General features: G+C 42.3%; 1 protein-coding gene across 1 annotated transcript in view; it reads left to right on the plus strand.

Annotated features, from left to right (window-relative positions):
- ERBB4 (erb-b2 receptor tyrosine kinase 4) overlaps positions 1 to 16,697 on the plus strand; it is a 483,510-nt gene that overhangs the window by 295,491 nt on the left and 171,322 nt on the right. The window contains exon 4 of the mRNA XM_058809969.1: positions 958 to 1,092. Coding sequence (XP_058665952.1) covers positions 958 to 1,092 — 135 coding nt within the window. The remainder of the gene's footprint in view (positions 1 to 957; positions 1,093 to 16,697) is intronic.

Below are 16,697 nucleotides of genomic sequence, written 5' to 3' on the forward strand. Positions count from 1 at the left end.
TGCTGAGGCTGGAAGCTCTGACACTGACTCACATTTCCTGTTAACTTTCATCAAAGTCACAGGCATTGTCTCCTGCTTTGGAAATAAAAGAGACAGGTTAAGTAGAGGAATTGTGAATTTGAACAAGGGTTTAGGGGGTAAAAAGAAAAAAGTTTTTGAGCCAGAGGAAAGCCTGGTGCTATAGCCAACAACTGTAAGATCATTTTCATGTTGAGATTTGATGGATCAAGTCTTCAGAGACAGGGCAACAGAGCAGGTTTCTAAATAAACTGCTATAAATATGAAAATAAAAAGAAAATCTGAAAACGCCAACAAAACACACAAAAGCCCCACGAGTAAGAAGAACCCCAAAACTTTTACCTGTTTTAAAACCATCTCTAATACACAGCTTCCAGCAAGGCATGTCCATAGGAGTTTTGGACCATAGTGTGCGAGATTTGAATCATTGCTTGGAGTATTGGGGTGTTTTGGATGATGGTATTACAGCAGCCCAGGCTCTAATATAACATTTTCTCCAGACCTTGTGCTGTCTGGCCCCTTCTTATGTCCTGTGGGCTCATCACAGCATGGTTCTTTATTGTAAGATTTAAACCTTCTGCAAATTAATGAAACGCAGTATAGTGTGATTGATTGCTTGTGTTTTCAAGTCATTTAAGTGCTGAAGGTTATTTTACCTACAAAATACAAAACTGTTCCATACATGATCACACTGGAACAAAAAGTAAACAACTGTGTGTCAGTCTTCATCATGTTTCTTCTGCATGTGAATAAAGGATTCCTGTTTACAAATACTGTGAGCTGCTTGTCCTCCAGTTTTCAGATTATTAAATAAGATTACAGTCAGAATTTTCTTTTGCATTTAAATTTCATGCCCTCTCTCCAACGCACATTTAGCAATAGATTGAATCAGCTGTCTGAAGCCTTACAAGTATGTTGTTCTCTTGTTCTTCTGCACAGAGATACTGAATGGAGGGGTGTATGTTGGCCAGAACAAATTCCTCTGCTTTGCAGACACCATTCATTGGCAAGACATCGTGAGGAACCCCTGGGCCTCCAACTTCACTCTGGTTCCAACCAACGGCAGCTCAGGATGTAAGTACTGCTTTTATTCTCAGCCTTGTCATCCCCTCAGCATCAAACTGGGTAAATATGGCCACAAGTTTTCCCTGATCCTCTGTTATGGAGAATGATGTTGGTAAATTTTCCTTTCATTGCTCCCTCCATTTTTCTAAGTTTGTTTACTGCTTGGAGGACCACTTAGTCTGTTCTCAAAAACTGTGTCCATAGAGGGTATTTGTCAACATCATAGATTTTATAAATTTTCTCTCAGCTGCTTTCTCTTTACTGCATTTTCTTTTTCTCCTTTATTGCTAAAGCCACTGTGGTGCAGTGGAAGCACAGACATTCTTGTTTGCTTTGCATTTGTTCCTGCTGCTCAGGCTGGTCCTTGAGCCACAATGGTCTGTCTATGGCATCATAATTAGCTGCTGGAGTAATTATGGTAAAAGCTCATGGATATTCTGACTTTAGATGAGAAGTGAACATCAAAGAAATAATTATTTTGTTGTCTTGTGTGTATATTGCTGAAGAGAGAGGAGAATTTGCAGAGGATGGGGTATTCTTCACAATATAATAAATCATTCTCTGCTTTTTACTACATTTTCTTTATTTTAATGCTTTCCATTGCAAACTTGAAATATCTATGTGCTTAGAGTTTTTCTATTTCCCTTCCCAAGAATTATTTGCCTTCAGTGAATCATTCTTATGATTTCTGCAGCAATAATGGATTGTAGTGAATGGTGGTGACAGCGATACAGAGTGTTTAAGCAAAATATTCCATAATGGAGTAAAGTGCAGTACTTTAAACAGTACCCTCAGGATGTACCAACACTGAAATTCAGAGACAGGCTGGGAAGAAGTTTATATCACATGTCAAAGGTGGCACCACAGCAGACATATTGTTCTGAGCATTCTGGATTTGGGGACATTCTGGATTGCTTTCCATATCTGAAGGAGTCCCTTGAGGATGTATAAATAACACATTGCCTCTCTAAATTTCACTACAGCCAAGAAACATTTCATTTCTTCTGTTGTATGGTGGCAACTCAAAAAAAAAAAAAAAAATGCTGAGACTCTGGATAGGGACCATTTGATGAGTCCCCATAATTTCTAAGCAGCAACTTGTTTTTAACCAGGTGGTTTGTGGTGTAATAGATTTTATAGAAGGCTGCCTTGCTTTTGTATATCTCATGTGCTCCCCTTAATACCAGAGCACAGGTACTTGTGATAAAGCTTCCTCCAGGAACCTGCCAAGCTGCACTGCTCCTCCACATCCCAGCTCCAGGGCTGAGCCTCATCCCTTCTGCTTTCTGACATAGTTGTAATGCAGCCAGCTCTCTTATTTGCATCTTAAAACCCTCATCACTGCTGATGATCAGTTCTAGGCAGAGCTGATGAAACCTTTGAAGGTGAGGGAATGCCTGTACCCTTTTATGAATCATTGCTTCAAGAAATAGCCTTGGTTCTTACTCCGTTTTGTTCTCTCATTGGGTTTTCTTTTAACCTTTCCCAGTTCTTCAAGACAAATGTTTCTGCTCTTTTAAAAGAGCAACCAACATCAATACTATCTTTTTGAGGTAACAGGAGTTTTACAGGTGACTCCAGAAGAAGCGGAACAAGATCCATTCTACTTTTAGAAACACACTCTGAAAGCAAAGAAGGCAGATATTAGTGCCCACACACAGCTAGATGAATGAATGTATGTGGCAAAGTCCAGTTTTCTTCAAACTTTTTTTCATTCCTTTTGAGTTGCTTTGAAATATAGGGAAGGAACAATTTGTGTTTTGCCATTTGTACTTGATAAATAAGATAAACAGCATTATTTCAATGATGATTGAGAGCTATGTACCAAGTCAGCCTCATTAAGATAGCCACCCAAATTTTACTCTGTTTTTCCTTACTTGGGATGAAACAGTGCACAACTGGACTGTATTTAATTTAATAAACATGAGAACCTTCTGAGACACTCAATCCCATCTCAATACAATTCATGAGTCCTTGAAATTTGATTAAATTAGCTAATCCAAACCATTTGTCTTAACAGCTTACACAGGTGAAAATATAAACCCCATTGTGCAAAAAGCCAGCAAATGCTTAAAAAGGTTCTAAGGCTTTGGGTAGCAAAGAACTCAGGTACAGAAATCACCATTTAAAATTGTCTGTAATTAAATACCTGTCTGTGGTGGGTGCATGCATGTACTATGCACACACAGGACTTGGAGAAACAAACCTTGAATTTTAACCCTGGAAATTGGTGTAGAATGTCATTAAATAAGGTATATGCTTCTCAATTTTGGCTCACATGTCACTTTTCACTCCCTGCTAAAGGAGTGTGAGTGCTTGCTGTGCCCAGCCTTGCTTTTCTCCACTGCTGCAGATGATGCTCAGTGCATTACAAAGTTCTTTTCTGCACAGACTGTGACTCAGTCTTTTCTGGATCCAGCATGTGTATGTATTTACTGTTTAAGTCTCAAGTGTCTTCTAATTTCCAATGGAAATCTTGGCTAAATCCACTGGAATACAGAAGTATGTGTTGTTTGGCATTACTGAGAATATCCCAGTGTCAAAATATGTTGGAAAGAACTATTGGATTTTACTGTTTATCTACAAACCTTTGTAGGAGGGAATGTGAACCAACCAAACCTGCTGTGTGAAGCTCAGCAAAGTCCATCCTAGCAGTAATTTAGGGAAATCTGTGGAATCCTCTAAGACCTGGCTAGCAGCATCATGTACCACATTTAGCCATGACTGGCAGGACTGGAGGGCACCTTTTGCCCCAGGAATTGTGAGGGCAGTGATCCCTGGCTGTCATGGTTGAGACAGAGACAATACAAAGAAACACACTCCATTTTCAGAAGGTTTCAAACCTGGTTTTATTATAGCATGCATGCTTTTTATACCTTCTTACAATACTCCTAAGTTTACACTTTGCTCATTGGTCACCAGAGACAAAGTGCTCATTGGAATAGGAACTTGCAGGCTTCTCTTATTTATCCTTCTTTCACTCTTGGTTTCTATGTCAACAATCTTGGTAGCAAATTCTTTCAGGGGTAAACATGGATCCTCTTATCAGAGTTCTCCCTGGCTCACAGAGGTTGCTGTAAAACCTCTCCCACGCCTGGCAGTGAATACGTGCAGGGACAGAGGCTGTGACCTGCCATGGGTGTCAGAATCTGGTACCTCATCCAAACACAGTTTGGCACTCGGGCATCACTGGTGTTGTTTCCAACCACCAGTAAATGACATAAAACCTGCCCAGAGATGCCTATTTTTCCAAAAGAGCAGTGCCCAGCCCAGAGAAGACTCCCATGCTTGACCCCCATGGCCAGAGTGCCTGCAGCAGATTGATGTGAATGCAGTGTCACACTGGGCACAGCTGTGTGTGGGGGAGCTCAGGCACAGCCCTGCAGGGAGCTGCCACTGCAGGTGCCCACGCTGTTCCCTTCCCCAGCCAGCTGGGAAAGCTGATAATGCTCTGATTTCAGGGATAATTTCACTTAAACCCTCTCTTGCTGCTCCAGTGCAATCAGCAGAGGAAGGCAAAAGGGGTGGAGTGAAATGAAGAGGCTCTGAAGTAAAATCAGTCCCCTGCCTCTGTGGCTGTTTCATACCTTGGATCTGCCAGTTCTGGTGTGAGAAATAGCTACTCACTTTTCCTAGTTTAGGAAGGTTTATTAAACCTTATCAAAAATACAACAGAAGATTGAATGAAGAAAAAAGGTTACGGTCGTGGGAGCAAAAGATTTTCCCTGCCATGTGCTCAGCCCCCTCACAATGGAGGTTTTAGGTTTTACCCTTTTTAACCCTTTAACCCCTCCCAAAGTTCTGTCCATCAACCCCTTCTTTGCTGTCCAGTGGTGGAGATCTCTTCCTCAAATCCTGATAGGAAGTCAGGTGTTCCATAGTGACAAGCCAGCCCTCCCAGATGCCCCAACGCCAGCTGTCCCTTGATAACCACGTGATGGGATACAACATAAATCTATAAACTTTTCTTAACCTATATACATGATATTTGTCCATTAATTGTGAGAGTCAATCATGGCATTACTCATCTATCACACTGGCAATCTCCTTCATTCACATCAGTGCCAGACAGAAGGGAATATGGCCAGTGAACTCTGGGAATAAAGCTCCTCTGATTTCGTGGGCTTTCATTGTCACATCAGTGCCAAGGAGCCAGTTGAAAAGGCCACGGTGTCTTAAACACTGACAGAAATCCTGCAGACATGTGAATCCTGAGTGCTGCTTCTCCTTTTTTCTTCAAGTTGTGATCAAATGCATGCAGGAGAGCTCCTGTTGGAGGCCTCTGAGTGACACAGTGTCACTGTTCAGTGGCTGCTGGCTCAGTGCTCAGATAAACAAACCCTGCACCAGGGACCACACGTGCTTCAGCTCTCCCTGGACACAGCCTCTGTGGTTGGCATTTTGACTCACACACACACTGAAATATTTACACCTTCCAGTAATAGTAGCCTCCTCAAAACAGGTCTCATAAGCTCTTGGAGGTCTATTACTCACCCAAGATAGCTCAGCTTCCTTTGGAGGCATCAAATCAGCAGGATGGCTTCTGTTGCAGTGTTTGGAACAAAAAGGTTTAATAAAAGGCAAAATAACAAGCAGAGGAAAACTGAGCAAGGTGCAAGAGGTTCTTGCTCCTGGTAAAACACCTCTCAAAGGCCATTAGTTTCTTTGTTCTCTTCTTTTTCTAGTAAATTGCCCAGGTGAGACTTTTTGGCTTCTGTCCCATTGGCTATCCTTAAGTTTGAGGGGAAGTCCCCCAGGCCTATGAGATGCCTTTTTCACCTAATGGACCAGAGAAACTTCTGGCCTTCTTTCCTTTTTGAGGGGACAAAGGATAGTTTTGTCACTCTGTCAACAGGGGGCACATTCCTACACCTTACCATTCTGCTATCTCGTAGCAGAATTAGTTGTAACTTCTGCTATCTCATAATTTTGAAGTTAGTTGTAACTTGAAAGCAGCCTTCTCTTCTGTTTACCTGAATTCTGTGCTGCCAGCCTGGGGTTTTAGGCTGAGCACATTGCAGTGGGAATCTCCAAAGCATTTTACTCTCCAAGGAACGACGTTTTCCCTTTAGGTTTGCATTATTGAAATTGTTTCTGCAACAACGCTGAAAATCTATTTTCTCTCCTTCCACAAATCAGCCATGAATTCAAGCATTGGCCAAACATGCTGGAGCCTTTCATTGCAAGAGACAATTCCCTGTTAGCACATCCACTTTTTGGATTCAGTCCCTTAACTGAAGAGCTGCAGCTCTGCTCTTCAGAGGTAGAAACCCAGGGTGCAGCTCCCAGCAGGAAAAATAAATAAAGCAGGGAAAAAGAATTGAGCTTCTTGCCTAAAATGCCTCCAGATCAGTAGAGCTCTCTGAGCAGCTTTTGGGAGAGTCCAGTGAAAATCTGGCTGCTTTCATCTGTGTCTTCAGTGTTCTCCTCTGTTTTGTTGTTAGCAGGAGCTGGACAAGCCTCACATTTTGTCAGGTGAGCTCTTTTACTCCATTTTAAATCAGAATTTTCTGAGGATCTTTACTTGGAACTTTTCTTTCACAGAAAAGCTTGTAGAGTTTGAATTGTTACATTGAGGTCACTTCCACAGCCAATAGCATGTGTTCAAATCAGTCAGTAATGCTCTTAAAAATACTGAAACTATGGATGAGTGTTCATGATAGAGCTGGTGACTGTTTGGGTAATACAGATGCAAAAATCACTCTAAAATTTTCAAGTTTAAAAAAACTTAAGTTGCTTTTCAGGGAGTTATTTTAAAAATATGCTGGACTTTTCTTGACATTTTATTCAAGTATTTTCTTGAAACCAAGTTTCTGCTCAGACTGAAGTGTAGTGAGATCTCTGGAAAAAATTCCCTTTGTCAGTCTGGCTTTTTAACTGAGTGCCTGTTAGCTGTGAATAAAGCTGGAATTTTTGGCAAGGTACTTTTTCAGACAGAACAACCTCAGTTCCTTGCTCTTCACAGCGTGGTACTCCTCTGTCATTGCTTTGTGTCTAACTGCAGCCTGTGGTGTGAGAACACCCCAGCTCTGAGCTGTGAGGAAAAGAGGAAAGCCTTGGTCTTCAGAGCTGTGCCTGTGACTCAATAAATCCCATGGTCTGTTCCAGGGAAACACTGCTTGAAAACTCCTCTTTTCCAAATCTTGGCTCTTTTTTGCCTATTAATTCACAGACTTTTCAAGAGCAGAAGGAGCCTTGAAACATCCTTAGCTCTATTTCCTGTATGAGGAAGCCTGGATTATCAGCAGCTTGCCTGGTGTGGAGCTCAGTGCCTTTCCTGAGCCCAGCTCATCCTCCAGCCTGGCTTTGAGGTCCCTGTGGCCGTGGCCTCTGGTGCTCTGTGCACTCTCCTGGCACTGCCCTGGAGCTTTGCAGAAGTGCAGACATCCCTCCATAAACTGTTTATTTGCCAGTATTAAAAGGAATAATAGCAGCTGCTTTTATCTCTAATCTGAGCACAAGTTTTATGTTGCATCTTGCACTTTCTGTGGCTGGCTCAAAGAGCTCTCCTATCCAGCTTTTTCTCTCTGTGTACTGTGTCATCAGCTCACCTCCTGATATTCTTCCAAAAGCTGGACAGATAGAGGCTCTCCCATCTCTCACAATGAGGAATTTCCAGCCCCAGAGGAATTTTCTTTGCTTATCAATGTAAACTGTGTATTTTTCACTTTGCTTTTAGAAGGCTGAAGGCAAAGCATGTGTGGCATTTTATTCCTCATATAACCAATAGAAATAAAAATTAAACCCTTTGTGTTTCAGCTTCATGTGAGGAATTTGGTGTTCAGGCAGTTCTGATATCTGTGTGCTTTAGAGATTCCTTCTTTTCCCCCCAACAAATGCAGCCTGTGTGTTCTGTTCTGAAATATGCAATCCTATGTTTGGCTCTATAAAAGTCATTTGGTGTGAGTGACTCCAGCCTAGCTGCCAGCCTGGCTCACTCTCTGCTACTGGCTGCTCCTCACTGTAATTTGCTGGGATTTCACTCTTCTTGTCATCTGTACTCTTTATTGCCTGGCATATTTTAATAATTTCCAAACCTTTGTCTGCAATATTAAGAAGTGTCAGTCCTGGGGATCCCTGGGGAGCAACACCCCAATTGTATTATAATTGCTCATTTACAGCTACTTTTGGAGAGTCCCCAATTAGCTGGGTCTTAATGCATTTTTCATGTGTTTTATTAATATTGAAACATAGAGACAAATCTAATTAAATGTTTACCATTAAGCCAGTGCTTTGCATTTTAATTAAAGGAACAAAAAATGGACTTCCCAGCTGTGTAGCTGTTCATGAAGTCAGCCCTCAGTGCTCCTGGCAATCCAAGCTGTCAGTGACCTTACCTGGGAGCAGGTGTCTTTGGAAGCATTACAGCTCAGTTTGACATACTTATCCCTCTATTTGGTTGATGGGAAACAGTGCTGGCTCTGCAATTTTTTGCCTTTTTTTCCCCCTTTCTTAATTTCTTCTGTCACACTGTGAGTTGCTTTTTCAGGTTAACTTGCCCCCCAGCCCTGATAATTGAACATTTGTTGGGCCATGTTCTATTGCCAGTTTATCACATGCTAGCAAAAAGAGTAATAGATTTTCTAAAATGCACTTCTTTCAAATATTACAGAAATTAGAACAATCTGGTAGAAACTGAGTTTAGCAGATATGTCTATATCAAACTAATTCAAGGCCGGAAGCTCCTTACTTTTCTTTTTTTTAATCATTATGGGAAAAAATCAGCCATGTGGATATGTGTACAATGTTTTCAACATATGTATTATATTCTTGTACTGTGTTTCACAAGAAGCATGAGTTGATATTTGCATGGAATTTTGTAGAAGTGATAAGCTTTATATACTGCCTTGGGTATTAAGAGTCTCTGTTTGGAGTTGCCAGCAAGGGATGTGGGTGAATTTGTGTACAGGTGTTTATTGCAGCTACAGAATGAGGCCTGACAGGTGGGCAGCCCCTTGATTTAATGTTCAGTAGTGACCTTGTAATTCTTCACAGAGCACAGTAACTCAGCTTTTGTACCAGTAGTTGCAATATTAGAAAAGGATAATTTTTACACTCATGTGGAAATTTATACTCATAGGCCATTGGGTGTTTAACTCTGAAGTAATTATGTATATAGCTATGAAGAACAGGGGGTTTGTCAGATCATTGCCATCTCTCCCAAAGGTCCTGACCTTGCACCAGTTCTCAGGTGTGCTGTGCCTAAACTGGATAAAAATGCTGTTCATGTCCAGCCCAGTGTTTTCAGCTGGGGCACCCAAAACAGATTTCTGCTCAGGACCAGGCCTGCTGCCCTTGGGAAGCCACAGCCACAGTGGTGAAATATGGAATCTTGGATCAGAGCAGGAAAAGGATGGAGTCCTTTCCCTCAAGTCTAAAAAAGCCATTGATCAGTATGGAGGTGAATGCAATGAAATTACAAGTAGAATAAAATCTTTCCTTCAGACCAGTGGATGCTTCTGTAACAGGAATTACATGTAAATCCTGAGTATTTGTAAACCAACCCCCCAGCCCTCAGTACCAGGACACAGATGAGATAACCACATTTTGTCCAGTTATCCCTGCAAGGTATTTTGTGTTTTTTCCAAGCATGAGGATTTTGCTCTGCACAAGGCCAGAGTAACAGCAATATATTTATGTATGCTGGTGAAAAGAAAAGAGGGAAGTGACTAATTCATGCTTAAAGCCACCTTTCAGACTAGCTAGTGTATCATTTTTGGTGTACATCTAAATTGGAAACTACCTACGGAGAAAATGGCATTGCAGAAAGTACACCCTGAAGACATTTGTTATTGCAGAGTTTGTTAAATTATAGCCTTTCATTGAGGTTATTACTTGGAGTTCAATTAACATTTTAAATGTATGTTTGGAGACCAGCAAGCAGGGCCTGAGCAGACAGGTGGTCTGGGTACAGAACATGTTCCCTGCCACCAGCATCACCATGGCAAAGCAAAGCCAGGAGGAGAAGCTGTTCTTTTCCATAAAAAGCCACAAACATTTTGTGAAAGCTCCTTCCATGTGGCTTCACAGGCTTAAAGCACCGCACTTCTGCAGCAGTTAGGGTTTCATGGACATCTCACTTGGAAAGAAAATTTGTATCAGATAGACAGAAAGTCCCACATCTGCCTTTTGTTCTGGCTACATGGAGGCTGCTTTGCCTTCCATTAAGGAATCTCTAGTCCAGACATAATTTATTTCTCTACCTGGAATTGAAAGGCTAATACAGTAACAGAAAAATTTGATTTTAAAGAATAGTTTTTGCCAAGCAGATGTACCTGAAGATGGAGGAATACATGAAATCTAGTGGTACAATGAACTTGATTTGCATCAGAGTGGCAAGCTGAACTGCTTGAAGTTGCCTGTAATTTTTTTCCTCAACCCAGAGCAGTGTGTTTTAAATAAAGGGAATCATTTTATCTTTCTAGTAAATACCTTCAGCCAGCATTTTCAGAAGGGATTTGTCAGTTGGTGACTGCCCTTGAAAGAGATTTGAAAGGCAAGTGGACGTGGCATCTAATGGAAATACAACGCCTCTCACAGCTGAGTTACTGAATAAAAAGTAAGTAATGAACACAAATAAGAAAAAATAATGCTGTGAGGGACAGAACTCCTTATGCTGCCAGACCTCAGCAAAGGAATTGCTACAGACGTGGGGATTTCCAGAAATCGAGGGCACAGAGAGGACGGCATAGAGAAAACCAGGATTAACAGGTTCTGAAGAATCTCAGGCATGGGCATCCCTTGGCACTGAGAAATATATTTTGCAAAAATATAAACAAAAAATACTCAGCTGCAGAACCAACCTAATCCCTGCCAAAGTGCTGAGCAGTTTCACTGAGTATCCTCCTTCCTTTTAGCAGTTTCAGGGTGAAAGTCACTCCCCCCGTGGCAGAGGTCACAATGCTGATATATAAAATATTGCAGTGGTTCTGTAGGTGCAAAACTGAAGTAGGGCTCCACGTGGTGGTGTGTAGATCAGTTAATGGCAACCTGTGTGTGCATAATGCATTGCTGCACAGCACCTGTTTATGAGCAGATTGGTGTTTAAGCAGGGTATTGCACAAGGGAGAGACTTTCAGGCTGAATGAAAGCATTCCTCTCCATTACAGGCAGCTTGGTTGTCACAAGCACTGGTGTTTCTTGAAAGTGGGAAACAACCCCCAAATACTCAGAATATTTAAAATAGCCTAATTGCATGGTGATTGCCAGATTGGTAGTGAGTGGGTGGGTGGGATTGGTCTCTCACAGCAAGCTTCAGCTGCTTTCACAACCTGCCTTCAAAGAGCTGCTTAGGGAAAGGGGAAGGAAAGAAAGTGTATAAAATCAGCTGCTGAATAGTGTCTGCAGGATCTGGGAGCTGCTGTGTGCCTCCCACCCTGCATGTCCTCAGATGGGCTTGGTGGGTGCAGGGTTGGCACCACCCAGGTGGCTTCTCCCAGCACACTGTTCTGCGGCCTTCATCAAACTCAAAACCACCCCAAGCCTTTGTTGCTGTCACATCTGTGGTTTTTAGGGTTTTATTTGTTCTGTCTGTTCTGGCAGAAACTCTCAGAACTCTCCTGTGCACAGCCTGGCTAAAGGGCTCTGGCCACAGGTCTGCTCAAACCCAGGGCAGCTTCAGGGTCTTCCTTCTTGTGACAATCCCATCATGCCCAAAGCATCACCTCTTAGCAGATCTCTGATAACTGAAAGTTGTCCAGGAAATTGCACTTTGAAATTTGTATGATTATTTTCATTAATTTTTTGTGTATAGCAAACACTACATCTAAATATTAGAATATATGTCCAGCCATCATTTTTCAACAGAGAAGGGGCTTCTGTGTTCCAAGTATTGCTTTGAAATAATCAGTTTTGTTTCAAATAGCCAGAAATACATTTTGGATAAGCACATTAAGAGGCTCATCCAAACTTTATAAACTGACCTAAAACTGGACTCCAGAATTCATGTGAATGAGGAATTCCTTTCTAGTATTTTCATATAATTGAGTCAGAAGTTGATTAATACATTAGCAGTTCTAAATACACCCTGCCAGACTGTAGGAATACTATATGGGATCTAGAAAGAATAAAATGATTTTTGAAAGCCAATTCAATTTCAAGTTTTGATTTCCTTTCTTTGAGGTTATTACTTTCTTTAAAAAATGAAAACTTTATGTCCCTCTGTTGGAACTTTATTACTGCTTTGGCTGCATTACAGAAATATTATAACAGGACAGTATTTTGACTGATGTGGCATTGACTGACTGACCTGTTGGGGAGCTGCTATTAAACCCACACAAGAACACTCTGAGCTCTGTGTTTGATTTTGTTGAGAGCCTCCTCTGAAAAATCTCATCTAATGGTGCAGGAATTTTTCCTCCCAGTGCTGTACATCCTCTCCCCCCAAAAAAGCAACTTATATAACTTATATCTGCATCCTTCCATTCTCAGCTGAGATATGCATCAAACAATAAATGCTGCAGCTCCTATGGACAGAGACCTGGCTCCAGATTTATTCCAGACATGCCACAGGTGCCCATGTGCTCCCCTGCTGTTGGCTTGTTTGTGGGTTTGGATTTCCTGTGCTGTCACCCCAGAAGAGTGCCAGGTCTGAGAGGCAGTGGGCAGTGAGCTCAGGTAGGGAGGGATGCAGGCGTCAGTGCTGGGCACTGCAGTCACTGCTGCCAAGACAGGAAATGGAGGCACTTCAGACAGCCCCATGCAGGGGGAAATGCTGAGCTGAATATAAAGCAGAGAAGAGATTGGCTTTCTGTGTGCTGGAATCTGCAGCACCTTCCTCTCACAAACCTGTCTTCTGCTCACTCAAATTTCCTCCTTAAGACAGACTTTTCTCCCCTTTTTCTCTTTCTTTTTTTATCAGCTCAGGAGTTCTTCAGGGTGTGGAGGAGCAGGGTTGAGTTTCCTCCCTTGCCTTCAAATCTGTACATCCTGGCTCTCACCTCCCAATGGAAACTGCCCCAGGCTGGTCGTAGTTGGCATCTTTTCTACTTTATCTGTTGAAATTCTGAGTATTAAGCAATCATTAGGTTCAATACAGAGCTCCTAGGGCTGCTCTGATCCATGGCTCCCCAGTGATCACAGCCACCGAGCTGTGGGCACAAGCCCATGGATGGTTGTGTGCTGTGCTCAGCTCTCTCCCTTTGGGCTGGAGAGCTGTCCTGGGGAGGGGTGGCTGCCAGCTCTGTGCTGTCCCCTTCCAGAGGGCAGCCCCACAGTATTTCTTGGCTTGCTGACCCGAGAGGGGAGAGCCTTCATCACAGGAAGCAAAGGAGAGAAAGAATGAGAGGCATAACTTGGCACCCTGGGTGAGAGTTCACATGCAGGTGGTGGAGTAGCACCCTCTCCTTCCCCACAGAGGAAATTAGAGCTACTCCAGGATTTTGAAGGGGCCTGGGCTTGTGATCTGTGTGCTTTGGGGATGTTCCACTGGAGGCAGTGTGTTTCACTCTGTCCCCGGTGTGCAGGGACCAGGCTGCTGTTCTGCTCCTGCAGCGCTGAAAGAGGAGGGGCAGCTACCTATGGGTGATTTTTTAAACAATAATGATTACAACGGAAGGATTCCTGAGGCTTTGTTGTTCTTGATGAGCCTGCCAAGCAGCAGGTATGCCTTGACCTATCCTTTTAGCCTTCTGGCTGTGTCTTCCCATTTGCTCAGCATCCCTGTGTGCGTGTTCAGGAAGGCATTTGATGCTGATTGGAACTAATTCACCATCACAGTGGGGGGAATTCACTTACATTGCTCTGTGCTAACAGCTATAAGCAGTGATAATTAATAGCTCCTAATTGCTTAATCAGTGTAAAGTTTTAGACTATGTCATATGTGAAGGTTTTTATTTTGTGTGGATGACTAAACCCCCAATTAATGCATCGAGTCACACAGCCTTACCAGCGCTGTCTGCTGCAGACAGAGAAAAATAACCAGTGTCTTCATTACCCCCCTCAGGTCCCTTTCTGTAGTCATTACTGTGGCCTGAAGACATTTTTCTGTAGCAGCTGCAGTAACGTTACAGTGAGCTCCCTATCAGCTCAGAGCTGTCAGCAGCAGATATGAATCCAGCAGCCCGAGCCCGTTCGGTGCTGCTGACATGCTCTTCTTGACTTTCCATTTATTCCTCTACCCCTGGTGGCCAATCTCCCTTAAAATCAAAACTGTCTGCCACCAGTGGATCTGGCAATACTCTGTGATTTTGCAGTTCTCAACAGGCACTCGGTCCCTGTGCACACGCAAGGCTCGTCTCCATCCCACATTACTCAAGGTAATGCATCCCTCTTTGGTATTCAGTTTTTGTTTTCTTTAGTGCTGGCTAAATTTTATCTCTGCTCCCTCTCCCTGCTCCCCCTCACGCTGTCCCTGTATCTCTTTCTGTGCCTGTCTTTCAGGGCCTATCTCTTGGATTGTTTTCATTTCCCAGACCTGTTTCCCAGGCCAGTTTCTTTTCAGCTGCTTGTCCCTGAGTCCCTCTCCATTTGTGTTTGTCTCTTTTCTTATCTGCTGAGGAAGATGAGAGAGAGATGGAAGTGTTGACTGGCAGAACTGGAACTCCCTGTTGGAAGTGATCGTGAGCAGGAGTTTGCTTCCACCCTTACAGAGCTCCTGGCTGGATGCATCCTCCTGCCATGTGGGGTTGTGTCAGATTAGAACAGCCTTTAAAACTTATTTCTCATTCTTTTTCTGTCTCAACAATGTCTGAATTATTCTATAACATTTCAAAGACAGTATTTCTTATCTCAAGGTTTACAAACAGACACATACTGTGTAAGTCTTCTGTCAAACTTGGAGAATTCTCTACAAATTCATTTCTCACAGGGTTGGGCTCTAAGGGATGGATGGATGGATAGATAGATGGATGGATGGATGGATGGATGGATCCACAGGTGGATCCACAACAGGTGCTGTGCTTTTCCACAGTGTAGGTAATTGTTTATGAACAATTGTTTATGAACATGAACCCTATGTGAGTTTTCTCTGTGAAAGGATCCCATTCATATTTGTGCCCAGAGTGTTTCCACTGGGCATGGAGACTTCAGGGGAGAAGCAAAAATAGGTGATAGAAGCAAAAATAGAAGCAAAGAGGAGATAGAAAAGTCTCCAATAATACAATAAAAGTTAACAACACCAATTCAGGTACAGCTTGTTAAAGAAATGCGTGAATTTTATGGGACTAATCCTCTGTTGGAAAATTATTTGGTTACAGATCCTTAGGTGAATTCACCTGACATGAATGAAAGCATATAGTTTGTTAACAGTGGGAGAATTGACCCTTAGATTTCTGCATCCCATTATGCTTCTACAGAGGAAGAGAGAATGAGCACTAGATATTTCTATAACACATTTTCTTCTTTTATAGAAAGTTTTACTTTTTCTTGTGGTGTGTGTCTCTCCTGCCATTAGGGAAGGAAATCCTGGGAAGTGTGAGACTCTCTTAGGTAATTAACTTTCAAATCAATAGCAGAGATCTGAAGGCTAGCACAGGGCGGGTAGGAAATGCAAAATTATTTTTACCTAACAAAGAAGTGTGAATGAATGAATGAACATATGACAATAGGAATAGTCAGACAAGGACAGGGAAAGCATTATGGCCTGATAAAGGCAGAACAATCCATCACAACAATAGTATCTTTAATTCTCGTTAATGCTGTGTTGCAGTGTTTGAATTACAGTTGGATTTTGTTATCTATGCATACACAGAACTAAGGAGTTTAGCTGCCTAGAAAAACAACACACAGGCCTGTAAAAACCTTCTGACTCACCTAAGCCATGCAAAGACCAGCCTGGGACTCTTACCACAGAGTATACCTGGAATTTCATGGACTTTAGGGCTGGTTATATCTAGAAACATCTCTATGGGATCCCTAGCATTTTTGCAGGAGTGAATTTTTTAGGCAAAGGATGAGTTAGTTTATAAGCAGCTTACAGAAGCTAAGAAGCGATTTATAGCTGTTTTGAGTGTTAATCAACTATTTTAGATTGTTAGGTAAGTAAAAAGGCTGCCTAAAACTATGGCTTGTAACCACCTAAGCCATTTTATTTTGTCTGTGTTTATTTGCACTTCAGTATCAATGTCTTGCAGGTATCCTAACACTGAATGACGATTTCCAACCAGATAGAAACCATCTGTAAATGTAAGCTTTGTGCAAAGTGAGACGTTTCTTCTCTTATTTCTGCTTTCCTTCTCCTACTGAGAGGGGTCTGCTCGAGGCAGCTGGCAGAGCTGATGGGGAAGAAGCAGGGTTTCTTCTCTGTCTGACACTGAGCTTAGAACTGAGAGGAGCACTTCATTTTTCTTGTCTCTTCAGTAACTTAATCCTTTGTGGTTTTACTGCTTCTGAAATAATAAAGTCAGTCTGGAGTCAAAGGAAAGCCCTTCTCAATTCTCAGGAAAATACAAGGATGAAGTAACCTTGGTCTTTCCCAAGCTAGTGAGCAAACATTTTCTGCTGGTGACTTTCCCTGGCTGGGAAAGCAGAAGCATTTCCCACAAATAAAACTCTATCCTGGAAATGACAAGGAAGGTGCTCTTCCCAGAGTCCATAATTCAGATCTAGGAACATCTTAGCCAAGGGCTAAGATAATTAGCTAAGGGAAGACAGCCCAGGAGACAAAACATTGGTTT

This window comes from Ammospiza caudacuta, chromosome 8, assembly GCF_027887145.1.
Source record: "Ammospiza caudacuta isolate bAmmCau1 chromosome 8, bAmmCau1.pri, whole genome shotgun sequence".
In the NCBI taxonomy this organism is placed as follows: domain Eukaryota; kingdom Metazoa; phylum Chordata; class Aves; order Passeriformes; family Passerellidae; genus Ammospiza; species Ammospiza caudacuta.